This window comes from Scyliorhinus canicula, chromosome 10 (assembly GCF_902713615.1).
Source record: "Scyliorhinus canicula chromosome 10, sScyCan1.1, whole genome shotgun sequence".
Taxonomy (NCBI): Eukaryota; Metazoa; Chordata; class Chondrichthyes; order Carcharhiniformes; family Scyliorhinidae; genus Scyliorhinus; species Scyliorhinus canicula.
The window spans coordinates 152,632,720-152,657,748 of NC_052155.1; the positions used below are offsets into that span (position 1 = coordinate 152,632,720).

The 25,029-nt window shown below is 47.8% G+C and overlaps 1 protein-coding gene across 5 annotated transcripts in view; it reads right to left on the bottom strand.

Annotated features, from left to right (window-relative positions):
- Positions 1-1,468: 1,468 nt before the first annotated feature.
- Positions 1,469-25,029, bottom strand: part of sugct (succinyl-CoA:glutarate-CoA transferase) — a 747,294-nt gene continuing 723,733 nt past the window's right edge. For 4 of the 5 annotated variants that reach the window (XM_038809927.1, XM_038809929.1, XM_038809923.1 and 1 more), the window contains one exon: positions 1,469-2,372. In XM_038809927.1, coding sequence (XP_038665855.1) covers positions 2,209-2,372 — 164 coding nt within the window. In that variant the 3' untranslated portion in view covers positions 1,469-2,208. Of the gene's footprint in view, positions 2,373-22,182; positions 22,742-25,029 lie in introns of those variants that run through there. The other variant, XM_038809925.1, reaches the window with a different exon arrangement.

Below are 25,029 nucleotides of genomic sequence, written 5' to 3' on the forward strand. Positions count from 1 at the left end.
TTGCCGTCAATTGGAAAAAAATAATTGGGTATTCTAAATTTAAAAAAAATATCTTGTTTAGAAAGTTAACAATAACTGCATGGGTTTTGTCCAGGTGCTCCGAGTTTCCTCCCACACTCCAAAGACATGCAGGTTAGGTGGATTGGCCATGATAAATTGCCCTTAGTGACCAAAAAAGATTAGGAGTTAGTGGGTTACGGGGATAGGGTGGAAGTGAGGGCTTAAGTGGGTCAGTGCAGACTCGATGTGCCGAATGGCCTTCTTCTGCACTGTATGTTCTATGTTCTAACTGCACTTCAAATTGACTATGATGTGATTTGGAAAACCCGGAGGCTATGAAAAATGATTTTCCTTATATCATTTTCTTTATAATAATTTAACGTGCAAGTTAAACTCTTTTTTTTCCCCTCCGGGTTATTTATCTGGATGTACGTGCTAAGTCAAAATTATTTGCCATAAAATATAAATGAGGGACAAATAAATAATGAAAATACTAACATCAGACCTTTTTTTAGAAACAATAAAATAAACTTCCTAAATTCCTGAATTTTAGATTAATTTTGAAGGCATTTGGTTTGATATACAAAGAAACGGAATTTGAAATACGTTTTTCCATATCAGGACTAGACAACCTTAACTTTGTTATGTTAATTTTACGTCATAAAGAAATATTTCAGTGAATTTTTCATGCCAGCACTAATGATGAACATGCCACTTTAGACAAGCATCCGCTGTTCAAAAAAATCGCTGTAGACAAACAAACACAGATAATGAGAGCTGCCTCAAGGAGAATGAGAAAATAAGCTTTAAAAAACCAGGGACAAATGTGGTTTTAAAACATTGCATTGAGCATTTGTTTGCTGTCTCCATATTGCGTATTATTCCTGCCCTTGGTTGGGGGCAAAATCAGTGCCGAGGTAATGCCATAGATTGTAGGGTGGGGAAGGGGATGATTGGGGGGGGGGGGTGTGGTGTGTGTATTTCCATCATGTTTTCTGGAGTGCACACTGCACCTTTGACACCCTCCATCATTCAACTGATTCGAGGAATTACATGGGTGACTTTTGTCACCTGAGACTGGATTCTCTGTCGGCGGGATCCTCCACATCGCTGGCAGCGCACTCACGTTCGCAGATATACCAACAGCGTGGGAACGCACACAATGGTAAACCCCATTGGCCGGCTGCCAAGACGGAGGTTCCCGCTGCCGGTGGGGGTGCTCCGCACCAGAAAACGGGTGTGGTGGAGTTCAATATTTGGACAATTTCCAAGCCCAGACTCTTTATTTTGAGGGTGACCACATTTCCTCAGCCTAGTGCCTGCCTTTTTTAAATTACATCAGTAGCCTGTATCAAAGCTGACTATGAAACTATACTTGAATTCCATATCCAGCACTGAAACTTGACATGCATTCCTTCAAGGTTCTTCATCTGAGTCAAAAATATTTGTATTTTAAAAAAGCCACATGAAACAGATAGAAATATTTATTGAGACAATATCTGTTAGCTTTTCCAAACTAATGATATGTAAACAATTTACAGACTGTAGTGCAGATAATTGATTCCAGTGAGAAATGCGTGATACAATGAGTTTTATCAGTAAACTTTCAACACTGTGCAGCAGTACAAAGATCGAACTCTTAAATATTGCTCATTTAGTGCTTTTATTTGCATTACAGTAATGAAAAGTTGTCATTAAAAAAATTAATTTAGTTGAATTATACTGAGACTTGTGCAATTTTAAGAGCAGGTTTTAGCAGCAGGGTTCTGGCAGTTCCACAGTGGCCTTGTATTTATTTAGTTTCAGCTACAAATCAGACAATGTGCTGGCTTGTGAAAGTCAACTCTCCATTCAGCAGAAGTGGATGAACTTCCAAAAAGTCAAACAGTACAGGATTTGTACACAGGATTCATAATTAATAGACATATTTTTGAAGATTTATGATGAATCATTTTGAGTTCCATTTAGCCAAGTTCTGTGAACAACAGTATTTTACTCAATGGTGATTATATCTATCATATATTTCCATTAGCTACTCTGCATTCCACTATATTAAGGCTAGCACCTCTGATTTGCCTCGCAACAACATCTGGATTAAAATTTCCCTTGATTCATTTGTGCATGTGCAATTATAAACAATCCTCTCTGAACTGTGACGACGGTTGATCTCAGAAGGGTCAGAAATGCTTGCATAAGTGAGATTAGTCTTTAGTGCAGTGCATGTTGGGTGATTATTCCAGCTGTGAGCAATTCATTGATATAGCTCTCGCTATAACCCAGCATAGACTTCAGGATCTCAACGGTGTGCTGTCCAATCAGAGGTGGTGGCTTGGGATTTGATGCCTTGAAGTCACTGAATCTGACAGCAGGACCTGTGATATAATCGAGAGAATTGGGCATTAAATATAAGAAACTCAACAGTTGTGGCTCCACATCAACTTTTTAAGGACAATAAAACATTTCAACAGCACATTTAAAGTAAAAAAATTACTGAGGATCCTGTGAATTTAAAGCCATTCAATTGTGCAAAACTTGCTATGAATCCATTTTCTACTTTTTTCAGCTATTTGTGGTTAGAAGTGAGTGCCTACAAGTTTATAATGTAAAGAAAATAATATTTCTGTCCCAAAAAGATTGATCCCAAGTGAGCTCAGGTCAAAGAATTAACAGACAGAAAATGATCTTCTGTATGACTCTAGTTACCTTCTGTTCAGTCTTTATGAATTCAGCTCCTGACTGGAAGCATCCAATCGAGGCATCAGCCCTGACTCGATTGAACATAGGACTCTCAGCAAACCATTTACAAATAGCAGCACAGACTGCCACACGTACAAAGATTTTTGCTTCCTCCGGCAGGGGTATCCAGAACAAGGGGGCAAAATCTCAATATTAGAGATAGGTTATACAGGGATGGAATTAGGAAGAACTTTGTTCCTCAAAAGGCTGTGGATACAAAGTTAATTGTTAATTGTAATTTTCAGGACTGAGATCAACAAACTTTTGTCAGGTAAACATATCAAGGGATATGAAATAAAGGTAAGGTTGAAATAGTTTGGCCATGATCTAACTGCAGGCTCAAGGAGCTGAATCTACACTTGTTCTTATACATGTCCAAGATCCATCTTCAGCTGCTTCATCAATTACATTCCCCCATCATAAAGTCAGAAGTGGAGATGTTTGCTGATGATTGCTCAATGTTCAGCACCATTTATGACTCCTCGGGTATTGAAGCAGTCCATGTGCATATGCAGCAAGACCAAGCATGAGCTGATACATGGCAACATTTGCGCCGTATTGGCAACAACCATCCTTAACAAGAGAGAATCTAACCATCTCCTGTTGATATTCAATGGCATTACCATCGTTGAATACCTCACTATCAACATCCTGGGGTTTACCACTGATCCGAAATTTTACTGGACGAGTCACGTACATACAGTAGCTGCAAGGGCAGTTCAGATGCTGTGAATTCTGCAGTCAGCAACTTACCTCCCGACTCCCTACAGTCTGTCCATCATCTCCAAAGCACAACTCAGAAGTGTGATGGAATACCCTCCACTTGCCTGGATGAGCGCAGCTCCAACAATACTCAAGAAGCTTGATACCATCCAGGAAAAAGCAGCCTGTTTGATTGGCACCCCATCCACCACCTTCAAAATGCACTCCCTCTACCACCAACACATTAGCAGCAGTGTGCACCATCTACAAGATTAACCGCACCAATTCACCAAGGGTCCTTGCAAAGCACCTTCCAAACACGTAACCACTACACCACCTGCACCTGGAAGGTCAAGGGCAGCAGAAACATAGGAACATCACCACCTGCAAGTCCCCCTCCAAGCCACATGCCATCCTAACTAGGAAGTATGTAGCTGTCGCTGTCCCGATCATCACTGTGGATTTACCGACCCGGGATGGACTGTAGCGGCTCAAGGTAGTGCCTTACCACCACCTCCTCAAGGGCAATTAGCGATGGACAATAAATCCTGACCTAGCCAGTGACACCCACATCCCATGAATAAATAAGTAATAAAATACATTACTACATTGATCTCAGCAAAATAAAAATTGTCATAAGCAACTGGACTCCATGGAAAAACAGCAAAGAACATAGAACAGTATAGCACAAAACAGGCCCTTCGGCCCTCAATGTTGTGCCGAGCAATGATCACCCCACTCAAGTCAACGTATCCACCCTATACCAGTAACCCAACAACCCCCCCCCCCCCCCCTACCATTAACCTTATTTTTTTATAACACTAAGGACAATTTAGCATAGCCAATCCACCTAACCCGCACATCTTTGGACTGTGGGAGGAAACTGGAGCACCCGGAGGAAACCTACGCACACACAGGGAGGACGTGCAGACTCCGCACAGACAGTGACCCAGCCGGGAATCGAACCTGGGACCCTGGAGCTGTGAAGCATTTATGCTAACCACCATGCTACCGTGCTGCCCAAAGAGTATTGGAAAGGTGCTGTGTTATGACACCCTGGGCAAGTGTGCGGTCAATTCCAGCCCCACTTATCCCAGAGTCGCAAAAGTGAATTAACCAATAATTCTTATAAAATTCCGAAGTCTTTGGCCCTTAGCTGCTCAATAATTACAGTCACCAGGTTTGTAAGTTGAAACACAATGGGCGGGATTCTCCCGCAACTGGCCGAATGGCCCGATGCTGGCGCCAAGAGCGGCGAGAAACACTCTGGCGTCGGGCCGCCCGGAAGTTGCGGAATCCTCTGCACTTCCTGGGGCTAGGCCGGTGCCGGAGGGGTTGGCGCCGCGCCACCGGCGCCGAATGGCCGCCGTGGTCCCGCACATGCACAGAACCGCTGGCGTGTTCTTGCCCATGCGCAGGGGGTTTCTTCTCCATACCGACAATGGCGGAGCCCGACAGAGGTCAGCAGGGAGGGAAAGAGTGCCTCCACCGCACAGGTCCGCCCGCAGATCGATTGTCCCCAATCGCAGGCCAGGCCACCGCCTGGGCCCCCGGGGCCGGATCCTTCCACACACCCTCTCCCCCCCCCCCCCCCCCCCCCCCCCCCCGCTCTCCCCCCCCCCCCCCCCCCCCCCCCCCCCCCACCGAGGACTCCGGTAAACAGCCTTCTAGCCAGGTCCCGCCGTGATGGGCCATGTCCATTCCACGCCGGCGGAACTGGCCGAAAATGGGTGGCCACTTGGCCCATCGGGGCCCGGAGGTCTCATTTGGGGAGGAGGTCTCAATTCCAAGAGCTGCCAGGCAATCAAATGGTTGGCAGCTCTCTGGTCCCAGCAGTACTACTGGAAGTGGTGGCCATTGCTGGGACTGCATTCAGTCAATGCTGTAGCCAGATGGAGAGGTAAGTGGTGGGTTGGGTGGCAGGATGGACAGGTCAGGAGGGAGGTACAATCCAGGGGTCAGTAGAACTTTGGCAGGGGTTGAGGAGAAACTCCAATGCATCCAGTGGGGCGGGAAGAAGGTTACCCAGCTGCTGGCCTGCCACCAGCCGAATCAGTGAAAATTGCTGGGCTTCCCCCTTGGCACCTGCCTCTACCTGACAGACAAAGGAATTGCCCCGGATGGGCAGGCTACCTAATATTTCCTCCACCATGCTTGAAATTGTGGCAGGGCAGGAGAGGACAGCTGGCTGCCAGGTGGGGATGCACCCATGTACAATTTCACAGCTGGGAACTGGAGAACACGGATGGAGGTAGGAAGAGACTGCGTGAGGAGATTGCAGGGGAGAGATAGCAGGAAGATAGTGCAGGAAAGAGATTGTGGGGAAGAGATTGCGAGGAAGAGATTGTGGGGAGATATATTTTTTAAATATTTTATTCAGGCATTTATATGAACAAACAGGATTGTGGGAGGACATTGCGGGAAGACATTGTGGGGAAGATATTTCAGGAAGAGATTGCAGTGAAGAGATTAGAACATAAAACATACAGTGCAGAAGGTGGCCATTCGGCCCATCGAGTCTGAACCAACCCACTTAAGCTCTTACTTCCACCCTATCCCTGTAACTCAATAAACCCTCCTAACCTTTTTGGACTCTAAGTGCAATTTATCATGGCCAATCCACCTAACCTGCACGTCTTTGGAGTGTGGGAGGAAACCGGAGCACCCGGAGGAAACCCACGCAAACACAGGAAGAATGTGCAGACTCCGCGGTGATTGTGGGAAGAGACTGTGGGAAAAAATTGTGGGACGAGATTGTGGGAAGCGGGGGAGAGATAACGGAATATTTTGCAGAAAGAGATTGTGGGAAGACATTGCGGGGAAGAGATTGCGGGAAAAGATTACAGGGAAGAGATTGCGAGAAAGAGATTGCGGGGAGATATATTTTTTTTATATTTTATTCAGGCATTTATATGAACAAACAAAAAACAAATCAGAGCAGAAGCAAAATTACTCAACATAAAAACTAACCGGCAGCCACCCTTACCCTTCCCCTCCTCCCATCCTGCCTACCCCCTTTTAACCCCCTTATCCCTCCCCTTTCCCCTCTGCTGATAACTTAATCTCCTCAATGAATGGCTTGCACCTCCAGGCAAACACATCGAATGCCCCCCTCAAGACAAACTTGATCCACTCAGGAATTCCGCCAGGTCACTCACCCACACCCCCGCTTTTGGCGGCTCTGAGTCCCTCCACCCAGGCAAAATCCGTCTCCAGGCTATCAAAGAAGCAAAGGCCATGACATCAGCCTCTCTCGCCCCCTGGACTCTCGGGTCTTCCGACACCCCAAATATCGCTACCTCTGGGCTCGGGGCCACCTTCACCCCAGCACCTCGAACATAACGTCCGCAAATCCCTGCCAGAACCCCTTCAGCTTCGCACATGCCCAAAATATGTGGACATGGTTCCCCGGCCTCGCCACGCACCACCCCTACCTGTCTTCTTCTCCCTCAAAGAACCAACTCAGTCTTGCCACCATCATATGTGCCCTGTGGACCACTTTAAACTGGAGCCTTGCACATGACGAGGAAGTATTCACCCTTCTCAGGCCCCCCTCCCACCACCCCATTTCCTCCTCCCATTTCCATGTAATATCTCCAATCTCCCAGTCGATCAGTTCCTTGCAGATATCGGACGCATTCCCCTCCCCTACTCCCTCCTTAGCCTGCAGCCCCAGGGACAGCAACCCGGGAAAGGAAGACACCACCCTCCTCACAAAATCCCAGACTTGTGGGTACCTAAAACCGACCCCTCCCCCACTACCCAGGTCCTGACCATAATGATGTTAGCTGCCAATAGTATTTCATTACATTCGGCAGCGCCAGCCCTCCCCATCCTAGCTCCCGCTGCAAGAAAACGATCTTGACCCACGGGGTCTTCCCCGCCCACACAAATCCTGAGATCAACACATTAACCTTCTTAAAGAATGATTTTGGGACGAAGATCAGGAGGCTCTGAAATATGAACAGGAATCTTGCAGCTTCACTGTCTGCACACGTCCTACTAACGACAATGCAACACATCCCACCTCCTAAAATACGTTTCATCTGCTCCACCAACCAAAATTGCAAATTTAGCATATTCAGCTGTGCCCAACCCTGCGCCACCTGGATTCTCAAATACCTGAAACTCACCCCCACCAACATGAAGGGCAGTTCCCCAAACCTCCTCTCCTGCCTTCTGGCCTCAATCAGGAACCTCGCTCTTTCCAATGTTCAGCTTGTTCCCGGAGAACTGTCCAAAGATCTCCAAAAGCCCCATGATATTGCCAATGCCCCCCAATGGGGGGAAATATTTAACAATAGGTCACCTGTGTACATCAAAATCCTGTGCTCGACCTCCTCTCCACTCGCTCAATCCCTTACCAACCCCTCGACACTTTAAGCGCCATTGCCAGTGGCTCTATTGCCAAGGCAAAGAGCAATGCAGCAACCCGAAATATCCCAAACTCTCCCGGTTCGTCCGAACACTTGCAACTGGTGCCTTATACAGCGACTGGACCAAGCCACAAACCCCTGCCCAAACCCAAACCGGCCCAGCACCTCCTACAGATATTCCCACTCCACCCAGTCAAAAGACTTCTTCGATTCATAAAACCCCTCAAGCACCCCATTCACCCCCACCGGATCCAGCAACACCCTACCCATCCTGTCCTTCACTCTGCCAATCTCTCTTGCCGCCTCCTGTTTCCTAAGTTGATAGACCAGCATCCTGCTTGTCTTCTCCCCGTACTCTAATAATGCCCCCCGGCCCCCTTCAACTGCCCTACCGCCTTCCGCATGGACATCAATCCAAATTTCATCTGGAGCCTCTGCCTCTTCTTCAACAACCCTGTCTCCGTGGCTTCCGAGTACCTCCTGTCCTCCCTCAGAATCTCTTCCACTAGCCTTGCCACCTCTGCCCATTCCGCTTTTTCCCTGTCTGCCAGAATCAAGATAAACACCCCCAAACCACAGTCTTCAGCGCCTCGTAAAGCTTGGGGGCCGTGACCTCCCTCATGTCATTGAGCTCCACATACCCCCAGATGGCGGCCCTCACCCGTTCGCACACCTCCTCAATCGCCAGTAACCCCACATCCAACCTCCACTTCGGGCGCTGCCCTCCCCCCCTTCCCCCGGTCCACTCGCAAATCCACCCAGTGCGGCGTATGGTCTGAAACCATAATCGCCGAATATGACTAGGCCCGCCAGCAATGCCTTGTCTGACACAAAAAAGCCAATCCGGGGGTACACCGGTGCACATGGGAAAAATACGAGAATACCTTTGCCCTTGACCTCCCAAATCTCCATGGGTCCACCCCCCCCCCCCCCCCCCCCCCCCCCCCCCCCCACCACACACACACACACATACTCCATAAACCCCTCAGCTCCTTTTCCACTGCTGACACCTTCCCAGACCTCTGGCTCGACCGGTCCAAACTTGGCTCAATAACCATGTTAAAATACGCCCCATGATCAAGCGGTGTGAGTCCAGGTCAGGAATCTTCCCCAGCACCCGCCTCATAAACTGCGTCCCAGTATCAGGACCACCGACATCCCCTCCAGCTTCCCACTAACCATCACGAACATCCCCCCCCCCCCACAAATTTACCACTATGGATTGCGGGGAGATATTGCAGGAGTAGATTGCAAGACAGATATTTAATGAGACTGTTTAGCACAGGGCTAAATCATTGGCTTTGAAAGCAGACCAAGGCAGGCCAGCAGCACGGTTCAATTCCCGTACCAGCCTCCCCGAACAGGCGCCGGAATGTGGCGACTAGGGGCTTTTCACAGTAACTTCATTTGAAGCCTACTTGTGACAATAAACAATGTTCATTTTTGTTCCCATGATTTTGGGGGAAGAGATTGCGGGAAGCGATTGTGGGGAAAGAGCTTGCAGGAAAGTGATCGCGAGGAAGAGGTTGCAAGGAAGAGATTGCAGAATTAGATTGTGGGAAGAGATTGCGGTGAAGAAATTGCGGGGAAAGAGCTTGCAGGAAAAAGTTTGCGGGAAGAAATTGTGGGAAGATTGTGGGAAAGAGATTGCATGGAAGAGATTGAGAAGAACAATTGTGGAAGAAAATTGCAGGAAGAAACTGCGGAAAGAGATTGGGGAAGAGATAGTGGGAAAGAGATTGCAGTGAAGAGATTGCAGGGAGAGATTGTGGGGAAAGAGGTTGGAGGAAGAGATTGAGAGGAACAATTGCAGAAGGAGAGTGTAGGGAAGACATTGCGGGCAAGAGATTGCAGAAAGCGATTGTGGGGAAAGAGCTTGCGGAAATAGAATGCAGGAAGAGATTGTGGGAAAGAGATTGCGGGAACAGATTTCAGGAAGAGATTGTGGGAAGTGATTGTGGGGGAAGAGATTGTGGGGAGAGATTGCGGGAAGGAGATTTTGGGGGAAGAAAGTTCAGGGAGAGATTTCTGGGAAGAGATTGCTGGAAGATATTGCGGGAAGAGATTGCAGGGACGAGATTGCAGGGGGAAAGAGTGAGGAAGAGATTGTAGGAAGAGTTTATGGGAAGAGATTCCAGGAAGAGATTGCAGGAAAAAAGTGTGGGAACAAATTGCAGGAAAATGTTTATGGGAAAAGATTATGGGGAAGAGGTTCAGGGGAAGAGATTGCGGGAAGAGTTTGCAGGAAGAGACTGCCAGCAAGAGGTTGCAGGAATAGATTGCAGGGAAGAGATTGTGGTAATGAGATCGCAGAGGAAGAGACTGTGGGCAAGATATTTTGGGAGGTGTTTGCCAGAAGATATTGCGGGGAAGACATTGTGCAGAGATATTGCGAGAGGAGATTGCAGGATCAGATTGTGGGAACAGATTGCAATTATAGATTGCAGGAAAGAGATTGAAGAGCTTGTGGGAAGAGATTGTGGGGAAAACATTGCAGGAAGAGATTGTGGGAAGAGATTGCAGGAATAGTTTTTGAATGAGATTCCGGGAAGAGATTATGGAAAGAAATTGCAGGGAAGATATTGTGCAAGAGACTGCTGGGAAGAGATTGCAGGGAGATATTGTGGGAGGAGATTGTGGGAAAAGATTGTGGGAAAAGATTGTCGGTAAAGATTGTGGGAACGAGATTTTGGGGAAGAGATTGCAGGTAAGAGATTGGGCGAGAAGAGATTGTGGGAAGAAATTGTGGGAAGAGTGTGTGGGAAGAGATTACGGGTAAGAGATTGTGGGTAAGAGGTTGGGCAAGTAGAGATTGCGGGAAGAAATTGTGGGAAGAGTATGTGGGAAGAGATTGCGGGTAAGAGATTATAGGAAGAGATTGCAGGGAGAGATTGCAGGAAGAGATTGCAGGAAGAGCTTGCGTAAAGAGTTTACGTGAAGAGTTTGCGGGAAGATTTGCAGGAAGAGATTGCAGGAAGAGATTGCAGGGAGAGATTGCAGGAAGAGATTACAGGAAGAGATTGCAGGAAGAGATTGCAGGAAGAGATTGCAGGAAGAGCCTGCGCGAAGAGCTTGTGGGAAGAGTTTGCAGGAAGAGATTGCAGGAAGAAATTGCAGGGAGAGATTGCAGGAAGAGATTACAGGAAGAGATTGCAGGAAGAAATTGCAGGGAGAGATTGCAGGAAGAGATTACAGGAAGAGATTGCAGGAAAAGATTGCAGGAAGAGCCTGCGCGAAGAGCTTGTGGGAAGAGTTTGCAGGAAGAGATTGCAGGAAGAAATTGCAGGGAGAGATTGCAGGAAGAGATTACAGGAAGAGATTGCAGGAAGAAATTGCAGGGAGAGATTGCAGGAAGAGATTACAGGAAGAGATTGCAGGAAAAGATTGCAGGAAGAGCCTGCGCGAAGAGCTTGTGGGAAGAGTTTGCAGGAAGAGATTGCAGGAAGAAATTGCGGGCAAGAGATTGCAGGAAGAGACTGTGGGGTAAGAGATTGCAGGAAGAGATTGTGGGGTAAGAGATTGCAGGAAGAGATTGTGGGGTAAGAGATTGTAGGAAGAAATTGCGGGGAAGAGATGGCGAGGACGAAATTGCGGGAGAAGTGTTTGCGGGAAGAGATTGCAGGAAGAGATTGTGGCGGATAGAGGTGGGGTGTTGGTCAATCGCAGTCATAAAATTGGTATGGCTGCTAAAATCTTAGCAGCATTTAAACATTTTAATTACTGACATTTCTCTTACGAGCTGGATACATCAGTTGATGCCCAACCCATCCCTGTTAGACCAGAAGTGGGCATGTTCACCGCAAGTTTGGTACAGGTTTCCCTTTTAGTAAGAATTTAACATCCATTGTCCAGCTCTGCTGGGGGAAAAAAGGAAAATAAAAGCACCTTTCAATAAACAGATATGGTCACTTCAAAGGGACTTTAGATACTCTGGGTATATTCCCTAGAATAGGTGAAGGGACCAGTATCAGTCAAAAGATAGTGAAATAGATGGTGTAAGCTGAGATGTTTAGCTGGGAAAAACTTTCTAAAATAGTCAGGTTAAATCTGGAGGGATCTGAAAATGACATCTTGAAATTAACTTGTCAAAGGTGAAGATAGTTGGAAGTAATGAAGGTGTTGGACTTTGAGGGAGAGAAAGCACAAGACTGTGATGTCCTAAATTATACACTGAATTCTCAGCCTCGCGCTGCCGGATGCGTAGTTCATGTTGAGGCAGAGAATCCAACATTGGGGAGAAAACGGGATTGCGCCCGTGGGTGAGAATTACTACAGGTATGGAATGGCCCTGAAGTGGTGGACTTCGCGGTGGGCCAAGTGGGTAAATCCTTAAGGGAGTTGCCCCCAAAGTCCATCCAAGGGCCACCCTTGCCTGCAATGCAAGATTTTCTCACTCTACCCCCAACAGACCTACCCTCCACCACCTTCCTCCTTCCCAGACCACCTAAATAAAGAGATCCCCCACCCCCAGCCCAAGACCCCATGAATAAGGAGATGTTTGACTGACATGTCCTGACCCACTTCAAGCCTATTAAGTGCTGTCAATTTCCAGATGACCACTTCAAAATCACTCAAGTATGAAGAGAGCTGATTGGAAAATTCTGTTTGAAGTGGGCCAGGATCTGTCAATCAAAGATTGATGTTTATAAACATTGGGCTTAGAACACTTTAGCATTCCTCAGCCGTGAGGGAAGATGAACGAAGCAAAGCTGACAACTGTATGGAAGCTGTCAATCACAGCCTAGTAAGGGAAATGAATAAATTGCTTGCAGCTCAAGGATCTGAGTGGGTTTAAACACAGCTAATTGGTTTTCTCTTTCTAGGAATTGACAGATGGTGCTGCCTGTGTTTGAGCTAACAGGTGTACTGCCCAGGTGAGTGTTACAAATGTCAGCTTTTTCACTGACTTTCTCTGGACTGCTCTCTAGCTTCCAGGCAGAGCAGTCTTTTCTGGGGGGCTTCTTGACAGAGGTCTCTGTTCTGGGGGGTCTATGGGGCATCTCTTTATATGGCGGGTCTCAGCGAGGTCTCCTTATTTAGGAGGTGTGTGTGTGGGGGGGGGGGGGTGACTGTATTTAGGGAGTTTGTAGGGGTGGGACTCCTTTGTAGGAGAGATCCCATAGGGGTCTCTGAGGGGTCTCTTTATTTAGGAGTCTCTGTGCTGGGGACAGGTCAGGTCACCACTGTACTGTGGGAAGGAAGGTACCCTGAAAGTCCGGGGGTGGGAGGCTGATCTGTGATGGTGGTGTGGGGGGGGGGGGGGGGGGAGGGGAGGGGCTGAATCGCGATGTGGGGTAAGGGGTGATGGGAGCTAAATTGCGATGCTGAGGAGGATGGCCGGCCGTGGGATCTCGCAATCGGGTGGCCTGCTCAAAATGGCGGCCCGATAGCAGGATTCCCTCGGAATCCCTCACAATGCATCTCTTTTCATGGCAAAGGATTTGGAATCGCTGGGAGCACAAATCGCGTGCAATTCAGCTCAGGCGGGAGAACATAGGGCGCGATTCTCTGGCCTTGCTGTGCTCTCGCTCGAGCAAAACTAGGCCCGTGAATAGCGGGGAGCTAAAGGGAGAAGTTGGATTGGGAGCCACATGGAGATTTTGGGGGGGGGGGATGCTGGCATGGAGGTGGAATTGTTTCATTGGGATCGGTGGGGATTGGTGCCTGCTCACTCGTGCTGCCCGGTGTCGGTCATTGACCTTTATTTCGCACTGTAGGCTAGTTGTCCTAGTCACACTCCTGGAACTTACAGCCACTGCCACCTCATCCCAGGCAGAACGAGCTGCCTTGTCGCTCACCCTCTGGGACCCTTGGTGGAACAGGACACCTCTCCTGGCCTCCACTGCGTCTAGGAGCCTTCCCAGATCCACATCGCTGAATTTTAGGGCTAGTCTCCTGGGCGACATTGTTGTAAGCTGACTGGGGTTGACTGACCAAGTACTGCTTAAGTGCTGCTTGAACTTGTTAGCAGTGGGATGGCGAGCGTGGTGCCAGCGAATTGGCCTTCATTTGCGGCGATAAGCCCATGGGGCCTCGTTAGGTGGACCAATTAAGATTGAATAGTGTTGTCGGCCTCGCTGGGCTGAGCACCGGAAGCTCCTGGCAGTTCCCGCTCGCTACCACACTTAGAAATCTTTCCAGAGAATCGTGCCCATAGTCTCCCAAACGGATAATCTAGCCCAATTTTGAAGTGTGGTGACAGGCAAACCAAGGCGGGAAGTTTTTGAGGACTCAACCTGGAGGTGGTGAAGATGAGGCAGGAAGTGTCTCAAGTGAACCAGGTGAGGTAAAGATATGAATGGATATTACTATGCATGTGAATGAAGAGTGCCTTGGCAACAGATCGAGTATATAGTAGTGTGGTGAATGTATTATACCAATAATCCACCAGTGTATTTGTATCTGTGCTGTTGCCCTTGTATTTGTATCTGTGCTATGTTGTTGCCCTTGTGGGCTTCTCCTATGGGCCATTGTATGGCATTATCCACAGGGGAACATGTTGGGGCATGTTTGGGCTCTGCCTATGGCTCCTCCCCTTGAATGGAGGTATAAAGAGCAGTCGACCTGTAGGCGGTTCTCAGTATTGGTTCAGTCGCAGGCAGGCACTGTTCTAAGTTGATTAAAGCTAGTAAATTCGAGTGAATTGATGGTCGCATCAGGTAGGTAGTTCAGCAAAGTGTCAAAGAAAATACCAATGAACTTAGCGTCAGAGCAGCTAGCCAATGTAAACATTGGCCAGACCTGAAAATAATTGGCATCACACTTTGCCCACATGGAGTCTAGGCAGTTAAATAATTGTGAACAAAACATTGGAAAGGCCCAGTTTCTGGATTGCAAAGAACAAAGTATATTTACAGATATCACTGTTGAGAGAAAAAACAAGTTGTGACACTTCTGCATTCAACTCTAAAACATCACAAGCTTATTGAACAAGTTAGACCTACATTAGTCCAGTGAAGTTATTTGAGGTCTTCGTCACGCTAAGATGTGTCTCCATTAAGATGCAAGTTATTCAATCTTTATTATAGACGCAGTCATGCAGAAAGAGCAGAATTTTCAGACCCCACTAAAAATGAGACTGATGATTGTGGTGTTTACATGGACACAAATAGGAAGCCCTGGAGCTTGAAATAGTCCGCAAAGCAATTAGTAAACACAGTGGAGGAATTGTGATGGGAAACAAGCAAAAACAGAGCTTAGTTTAATTAAAATTCCAGTTAATTCACTATCAGTCAATTTTCCTGCATGACTGAGTTACAACACTGGAGCATGGTTTTTTTCAGTGAGCGGACTATTGTGTAATGGGTAATATTGCTATTAAAGGGACACTACTCTCCTGAAACAGTGTGTGACAAGTTTATTCGTTGTTTGAGGAGGAATTGAGTGGCATTTCCATTGCCATGGCATCACAGGCAAGTGATTTGTCAAAGCACTTTGGCCTGATTTTAAACAAACGGACAAAGATTTCCTGAACGCTTATTCTTGACGTTGGTATCCTTTAAGGTGAAAAAAGACGTGGCATCAATTAAACATCATTTTTTTCAAAGCAGCTGTTCTGCCAAGATTAAATGTTTAATTGCTGAATTGGTAACACGCTGACCCTGCCGCTAACAAGATAACAAATAAACATCTTCTTTAGTACTTGTACTTTAGAAAAGCTTACCATTTGTATTAAAGAAATTCTAAACAAGGGTAGAGTGCCCTGAAATTACTGCTTGGTTAAACAATCCTCGAGACCAGAGAATTCCAGCTGTCCATTTCCAGCCACCAGCTGTGCAAGGCCCCGTGCCTCGTAGTGCACATGAAATGAAATGAAATGAAAATTGCTTATTGTCACGAGTCGGCTTCAATGAAGTTACTGTGAAAAGCCCCTAGTCACCACATTCCGCCGCCTGTTCGGGGAGGCTGGTACGGGAATTGAACCGTGCTGCTGGCCTGCCTTGGTCTGCTTTAAAAGTCAGTGATTTAGCCCAATGTGCTAAACCAGCCCCATAAACAGAGGCAGATTGGATGTGTTGCTATCACATGTCTTCCGATAATTGCCGAATGGACCCAGAAACTGTGGTCAGCCACTTTGAAGCAAAGCTAAAGTATCAAACCACAAATTTTATACATGCATCATATCATAACCATACAGCTCCTTTAAGTTTGTTATGTTTATAAGAATGGGGATGCCGTCCTCTCCAGGTCACAAGTTATCCTGACCTGGACTTATACTTCCATTCCTTTATCGTCATCCACTCGATATCTTGGAATTCACTAGCAGGCACCACTGTGGGAGCACCATCAATACAAGGAAAATAGAGGTTCAAGACGTGCCTCCACCATGGTTTCAGCTATGACTCAATGGTAGCACACTCACTGCTGAAGCAGAAGGTTGTGGGCTTAAGTCCCACTACAGGGACTCGAGTGCATAATTCAGGCTGGCACTTTAGTGCAGCACTGAGGGAGTATTGCCCTGCCGGAGATGCTGTTTATCAAATGAGATGTTAAACCAAGCTGCCATCTGCCCTCTTGGGCGGATGTAAAAGATTCTGCAGTACAATTTCAAAGAAGTGCAGAGGAATTGTTCTTGGTGTCCTCAATTAACATTCGTCCCTAATTGTCCTGTCAGTAATTTAATCACCATTTTTGGGAGTTTGTCATGCTCAAGTTGACACTTAAAATAAAGTATTTCATTGGCTGTAAAGTGCTTTGGGACTTTGTTCTGAGATTGTGAAAGGTGCTTTATAAATGGAAATGTTTTCTTTTCCAAGGAAACTGTAGATAAATGCAGCGTCCCAAGAAAAACCTATTATGAAAAGAAGAGTCCAGTTAAAATATGCTAAGATCGAGACTGATCTCAATCATCCATTTGAAAAGTATTTTGGGAATGTCGTTTTTTAAAATGATTATTCCTAACTGAACATTTTTTCCTTCATAAATACCATGCAGTGCCTGGAATCCAGGGAGGTCAACATTATAATATTTTTTATTTGAAATGGTATATGTCATATTTTTCAGAGGCAGGCCACTCAGCGTATTGAGTCCATGCCAGTGCTCTGTGGAGTAATCCAAGCAGTACTCTTCGCACTTGTTGTTCAGGCACAAAATGGGCCCAGGGCTGAAAAATGTGGCAGTGGGTGAACCTGTGCCCAAATTCTGGCCAAATTCACTAGGCCTGTTATTCAGGGAGTCACTCAGATGTTAATCCCCCTCCCATGTATTAGGGTTAAAGGTTTCACATCTTTAAAGACCTCTTTGTGAAATTTATTTCAAGTAAGCAGAACAAGTGTTGGACCTGCTCTGATCGGGATTCTTTCACGGCCGCGGTGAACCCGGCGAAAAGCGATCACTGAAACGAAAAAAGGATTGAGGAGTGAGGGGCAGATGTGCCCCACACCAAATCCAGTCCCCGCAGCTGCCCTCTTTCCCCCCTCAACTACTCCTGCAAACACCCGCCTGATGGGCACCAACTTTCATTCTCATTAAATGATCAACTTTCCTGCGGAAGCAGGACTACCCAGTCAGCTTGTGCAGAGAATGTCACGGGGGTCTGAGGGCAAATTTCAGGCCTCCAGGCTGAAGAGCATGCTGTCTCTGAATGGCCTCAGGCTAATTTTTGCCCCGTTGAATGTTGAATGCCCGTTGTGTTACTCTGATGAGGCTTGGGAGGGTTGCTAGGACCCAAGATGAGTGAGAAACATTGTGGGTACACTTGGAACCAGTCTAAAATTGGCAGCCAAAACAGGAAGCACAGTCATTTAAAAAAATATTGTTAAAGGTCGCCCAGTGGCACAGTTGGTGAAATTACTGCCCACAGCGGAGTTGCTTCATTTGAATGAATTTCGTCCCAGGTTCAATCTCTTCAGCATCGTCACCTGCAAGATTCCCTCCAAAACATGCACCAATCTGACTTGGAAATGTAGCCATGTTCCTTCTTTGTCAGTGCGTCAGGATCTTCGAATACCAATTCACCAGTATTGTGGGAATTGCCACACGGCTTGGTGGGATTTGATAATAATCTTTATTGCCATAAGTAGGCTTACATTACCACTGCAATGAAGTTACTGTGAAAAGCTCCTAGTCGCCACATTCCGGCGCCTGTTCGGGTACACAGAGGGAGAATTCAGAATGTCCAAATTACCGAACACCGCGTCTTTCGGGACTTGTGGGAGGAAACCGGAGCACCCAGAGGAAACCCATGCAGATCCAGGGAGAATGTGCAGATCCAGGGAGAATGTGCAGAGTCCGCACAGACAGTAATCCAAGCCGGGAATCGAACCTGGGACCCTGGTGCTATGAAGCAACATTGCTAACCACTGTGCTACGTTGCCGCCCAATCTCTTCAGCTACCTACAAATTTCCCTCCAAAACATGCACCCCAATCTGATTTGGAAATGTATCCATGTTCCGTGCAACAGGAGCTTGGAATACCAGTTCACCAGTATTGTGGGATTTGCCACACGGCTTGCTGCGATTTTATGGGAAGAACCCCACCACCTTGTCAGGGAATTAGGGATGTACAATAAATCCTGGCCTTGCCATGCAGTCTGGCTCACATCCTGGGAATAAATTGAAACAAATGTTAACTATTCTCAGGGAGCAGCAAAACCTACATTGGCAACCCTGCTTCAGGAAGAAAAAAGCAGCCAAGACTGTGGGCATCACGGTAGCACAGTGGCTAGCACTGTTGCTTCACAGCTCCAGGGTCCCAGGTTCGATTCCCGGCTTGGGTTACTGTCTAGTGCGGAGTCCGTACGTTCTCCCCGTGTCTGTGTGGGTTTCCTCCGGGTGCTCCGGTTTCCTCCCACAAGTCCCAGAAGATGCACTGTTAGGTAAATTGGACATTCTGAATTCTCCCTCCGTGTACCTGAACAGGCACTGGAGTGTGGCGACTTGGGGCTTTTCACAGTAACTTCATTGCAGTGTTAATGTAAGCCTACTTGTGACAATAAAGATGATTATTATTATTAATTTCTGATCACTCTCCAGAGATCCTTGCTGGAAGTCTATGTAGGTGTCAAATGAGAAATAGATGAGCTCGACGGTACTGGTCTCCCATTGTGAGCTGGAGAAAATGAATGAAAATCAAAAGATACTTAAAAATAAATTTAAGAATTCGATGACCTTTGTGGTTAGTTCAAAAATATACCTTGTACCACTTCAAAAGCCTTATAGTTGCAAGGGAAATCACCTTACTGGCAATGGCAAACAGCGGAGACTTTAATATAAACAATGAAAACAGGGTACAAACAATAAAGGATGGATGACAGGCACTGTATGAGCAGGCAGAATGCAGGGGCATCTGGATATGAGCCCCATCCTCAGCACAAAAGGACGATTTTGAGAAGATACACTCCTGGCACCATATCGGGAAATACTAGGTGTGAGTCTGCAAATAAATGACCATGACATGTGCTGTCAGCAAGTGAGACTCTATGCCAGAGGCACACATTCACAAAATTAGGGTCCTTCAACCTCTATCCAGGATTCCACAGTAAGAAGTCTTACAACACCAGGTTAAAGTTCAACAGGTTTGTTTCAAACACGAGCTTTCGGAGCGCAGCTCCTTCCTCAGGTCACCTGAGGAAGGAGCTGCGCTCCGAAAGCTGGTGTTTGAAACAAACCTGTTGGACTTTAACCTGGTGTTGTAAGACTTCTTACTGTGCTCACCCAAGTCCAACGCCGGCATCTCCACATCAAGATTCCACAAGCAATGATTCCACAAAGGGAACAGTAGGTCAAAGAAAGGAAGGGAAACAATGTTCAGCTGAAGAGGCTTAACTTTACTATGAAAGGGGAAGTGTCCAGGCTTAGAGTGCCATGGACAGCACCCACGGTCTTCTCAACGCAAGTCCAGATGTATCAAGTCAGAATATAAAGAGAAAAAGTTGAACAAAAAAGATTAGATGCTGATTCTCTCGAATCGGCACAATGGCCCGATGCCGGCGTAAAAAACGGCGCAAACCACTCCGGTGCGGGCCCACCGGAAGTTGCGGAATACTCTGCACTTCCGGGGGCTAGGCCGGCGGCGGAAGGGTTGGCGCCACGCCAGCCAGCGCCGAAGGGACTGCACGAGTTAGCGCATGCGCAGAACCAGCGGCGTGGTTCAGCACGTGCGCAGACTGGCCGGCATATACTGGCGCAGGCGCAGGGGGGTGTCTTCTCCGCTCCAGCCATGGTGGAGCCCTACAGTGGCCGGCGCGGAAGGAAGAAGTGCCCCCACGGCACAGGCCCACCCACAGATTGGTGGGCCCCGATCACGGGCCAGGCCATCGTGGGGGCCCCACTGGGGATAGATCCCCTCGCGACCCCCCCCCCCCCCCCCCCCCCCCCCCGAGGACTGCATCAGCTAACTTACCTGCCAGGTCCCACCATGTGGAACCAAGTCCACGCCAGCAGGACTGGCCAGAAACCAACGGCCGCTCGGCCCATCGGGGCCTGGAGAATTGCCAGGGGCTGTTGCCAGCAGCCCCGGACTGGCTTGGCATTATCCCCGCCCCCGCCCAAAAACTGGTGCCGGAGAATACGGCAGCCGCCGTCGGAGTGGCGGGGTGAGATTCACGCCGCCCCCCGGGGATTCTCCAACCCGGCAGGGGGTCAGAGAATTCCGCCTCAGTTTGCAATTCAGCATGTTGATTAAACTAGAATCTAACTTCAAACTGAGAAAGCTGGGCCTGAATTTTATGAATGGCAGGGTCTCGCTTCCCATCATCTGAAGAGCCGGCAGGGAACATATTCCTGCCGACTCTGAGGTACCCGCTCGAATCAGTGTTAAACGGCTGCAGGGTAACCTTGGCCCCTCGCTCGGGAGGAAGTCCTGCCTTCGAAATAAGCCAGCCAATTGGCCAGCAGCACTGCAGTGGACAGAAAAAGAAATGCCGAAGGAGGCTTGAGTCGAAGTCTAGGGACATGGAGGCCCAGGTAGATTCAAAGGGCTCCAGGGCGGGGATTAGAAAATGCCTGTAGTAAAGGGGGTGATTAAGGTCTCGGGGGAGAGGCCAGAGGAAGGGTGGTTCTGAGGCCACTGGACCTTAAGGGGAGGATGCCCAACTTCAGAAGGGAGCTACTGATGGAAGCACATCTCCAGCCCTTCCCATCCAATGTTTAACTTTGTTGTTCTTAGAATTTCCCCATGGAGGATCAATCTTCCCCCCCCCCCAACCTAAAAAATTAGGTTAGTTGGGAAGCAGCCCTTCAATGGCCATTAATTAGCCACTAAAGACCTCAATTAGGGTAAGTGTAGAATGGGCTTCGCAGCCGAGGCCTTGCCTGCCCCGGTGAAAAGGGTAGCTGGGCACCTGGAGGGAATCCTATCCCTTCAATTTCATGCCACTGTCTCGCCATGCCCCGCCTAAAATCCCGTCGGTGGAAGAGCATAAAATTATGTGCCCTGGGGTCGATGTAGTGGCAAAGTGAAAATGGATGACTATTTCTAACTAGTCTTTTGAAGCATTTATGTAAGATTCTTCTTAAATGTATTAAGAGGGTGGGTACAGTCTGTGGTGCAGAGGAGGAGGAGTCTACAGGGCCTGTGCAGAGATTAAATGAGTGGAGAGAGTATGCAGGACCCACAGAATGAGAAAAATCATTGGGTTGAGAGTACAGGGCTTGTGGGAGGGATTAAATGGATCGATCAAGTTCCAGGATAGTTTGTGGGGTGTGTGAAGGGGTTGAGTTTAGATTGTGGGGTGTGTGAAGGGGTTCAGTTTAGATGTTCATTCTGAATATTCTTATGTTTTTACGTAATTGGCCTATATTTCAAAATTATCCCAACTTACTTCTTTCTCATACTGTACAAAATTCAAGCCAAGACATAAAATTGATATTGGCAAAGTGCATAAAAGTCACCCTCATTTATATTACAGGAACAATACAGAAGGCTGGTGTTCGTACACTGCTCTGTTTGTGTGTGGTGTGACACAAATATACACTGGTACCTCAATAACACAGGGGAGGCAGTGGCATAGTGGTATTGCCACTGGACAAGTAAACTATAGACCCAGGATAATGCTCTGCAAACCCAGGTTTGAATCCTGCCACTGCAGGTGGTGAAATTTGAATTCAATAAAAAACAAAATCTGGAATTGAAAGTCTAATAATGACCATGAAACCATTGTTGATTGTCGTTAAAAACCTCTCTGGTTCATTGATGTCCCTTTAGGGAAGGAAATCTGCCACCCTTACCTGGTCTGGCCTACATGTGACTCTAGACCCACAGCAATCTGTTCGACTCTGAACTGCCCCCTCATGAGCAATAAATGCTGGCCCAGCCAGTGACGCCCACATCCCATGAACAAAAACATTTTTTTTCATTTAAAACACATTTATTATGCAGTGCATGAGAAACACAAGAACAACGAATTCAAACAGAATACACACGTAAGTAATATCGTCCAGATGCAGCAGAAACAAGGACAATTCCGGACCCCATTGTTGGATTGGTGAGTTTAGGAGTAAGCATCTGAGCTCTAATATCCCAGGTTTGACTTCTTGTCAATGATACGATGGTTGATAACAGTCAGTAGGAATGTTCCAGAGGTCTACAGCCTCTTTAGGTTTCAGAGTGGTGGGCCAGGTTTCTAACTACTGATAACAGCCCCTGTGGAAAATGCATGTACGTAGACATTGTAGAGATGAACTTGATTGCGATGCCACAACATGGTTCCATCTTCACCCAATGTCCATTTATGGGAAGTCAGACAATATTCACACAAGAGGATGCCTGTGGAATTACCCTGAAAGGAGTTAACGCTATGTTCCACAAAAAATGTATTAAATCTGACAAGGGATGGTATTCTGCAATGAAATGAATTCTACAAATTGCTTGGCCGGGATTCTCTGCCTCCGTTTTCAGCGGGAAGAGCATAGCCATATCAAATCAAGTGTTTCTCTCTCACTTCCTCCTTGGGCTGCTGTTGCTGGCAGTGGCAAGTTCTGGGTGCCTGTAAGCAGGAAAGATTGGTGTGAGGGAAGGGGGATGGGGTGTAAAGTAAGGTCTGCATTTATACCATCTGCAGCTTGCTCATCATGCCAGACAGTAAGAGGAAGCTGAGCTGGGAGTTGAGGAGGAACATAATGGCAGGAAATACTGTCATCTACATTGTTATTAGCAACGCTGGGATGCCAGAGGCCCTGCTGCAGCTGGTCCTTTGATGCGGACAACCATGTCTTCCATTGGGATAAGGGAACATAGACATCCTTGCTCCCTGCTGCTCCTGCCTTGATTCATTCTATTGTGGGCACCTCAAGCTGCAAGAAGGAGACAAATGCTGTCAGTGATTGTGTGGCATTGTGGGTGAAGTTCCTGGCTTGGCTTGATAATTGGCACCATGTGCAGGCAGTATTGGTAAGTGAGTGAGGGTAAGGTGGAGTACCTGCATGCTAGGTATGAGTCTTGAGTGGCAGGGTGTGCTGATGGGTGTATGATGGGAATGTGATGCATTGAGCAGCTTGAGAGGTTTGAGGGGAGTGGGGTAGGCCATGCCATGTTAAGATACATTCACAGATCTTTACTGAAGTACAAGCCTGAGCCTCTTGAAGCATTGTTGCTGAGACATGTCCAAAAAATCAAATCCTCTGCCTGCATCTACTGTGTTCAGGATATCGCCTCCTATGAGCTGGAGCTCTGTGTTCATCCCCTCTGTCTTTGGACTGGTGGGTCAATGAGACTGATGATGGTGCTCTTGTTGGTGCTGTTTCTCTTATTCCTCATCAGATGTTAGGACAAAGCTGCATAAATTGCTCCCATGCTGTGCTCCGAAAGCTCGTGTTTGAAACAAACCTGTTGGACTTTAACCTGGTGTTGTAAGACTTCTTGCTGGGAAGGTTGACAGCTGGGAACTGCAGATCAAAGGCAAAAAAAACTCCAAGGTAATGGAAATGATGGCCAAGATTTTGGAAATCACCTCCAATGCAGTGGAAGCACACTCTCAGAACAAGTACCATGATCACCTGGGTAAAAAACAATATGGTGGGCGAAATTCTCCGACCCCCACGACGGGTGGGAGAATAGCGGGAGGGCCTTCCCGACATTTTTGCCGCCCTCCCGCTATTCTCCCCCCCCCCCCCCCCCCCCGCCGAAGTCCCGACCCGAATCGCTGCCGCCGTTTTTTTACGGCCGGCAGCGATTCTCAGCTGTTAGATGGGCCGAAGTCCCAGCCCTTTCCGCCGTTTTTACGAACGGCAAACACACCTGGTCTTGCCGTTCGTAAAAACGGCGTCACAAACTCGCTTTTTATAACCATGGCACCGATTGGCACGGCAGTACCACGGCCGTGCCAAGGGTGCCATGGGCCCGCGATCGGTGGGCACCGATCGTGGGCAGCGGGCCCGATGCCCGCGCACTACTTGTCCTTCCGCCGCCCCGCAGTATCCATTCGCGGGGCGGCTGAGGGGCAACCCGGCCCGCGCATGCGCGGGTTTCGCGCAAAAACGCGATGACATCACCCGCGCATGCGCGGGTTGGAGTCTTCCAAACTGCGCATGCGCGGCTGACGTCATATGACGCGTCAGCCGGCGCTAACTCCAGCAAGCGGGCTTAACGATTATCGTTAAGCCCGTCTTGCCGGAGCCTACGCCGTCGGGCTGCTAGCCCCGACCGGGGACCAGAATCGGTCCCCGGTCGGGAAGGGGCGCGCTGCCGTAAAACCCGCCCGGGTTTTACGGCAGCTTTACGATTTCTCCCGTTTTGGGAGAATCTCGCCCAATGTCTTTGCATTTAAAGACTTTCTAGCTTGTCAATTAATCAGCCCCATTAATCTCGGTTGTCCTCTCGCCTTGTTCAACCTGGGCAGTTCCAGGAAACCTGGAGAAGTTGCGCATTGACAGTTGCAGTCAGAATCCATGATTCCAAATGTGAAAATCAGATCCACCAGTCCCATTGAGGCAGGCGGGGTGGGGTGGGGTGGGGTGGGGCTGTGCTCTTACACACTCACAAACGCAAGTGACTTAAATTCGGAAGTATGTGGAAGTCGGTAATTTGCCACCATGCCGATATTTTTTGATGCTTTAACCTTCCACATTCACTGATACCCACCCTACCTGAGAGGTTAAAATTCCCCCCAGAATGTGCTCATCTCTGCTTTTTGTTGTTGTCAAATTAAACCTGATGTAAGCCTTTTTTATCTTGCAAGTTGACATTTTGAAAATTGTCGCAGTTTGACACTGTGTGGGAGGAGATGACTTCAGGACTCTGCGGAAAATCATTGTGCAAATCAAGTTCTGAAAGTGT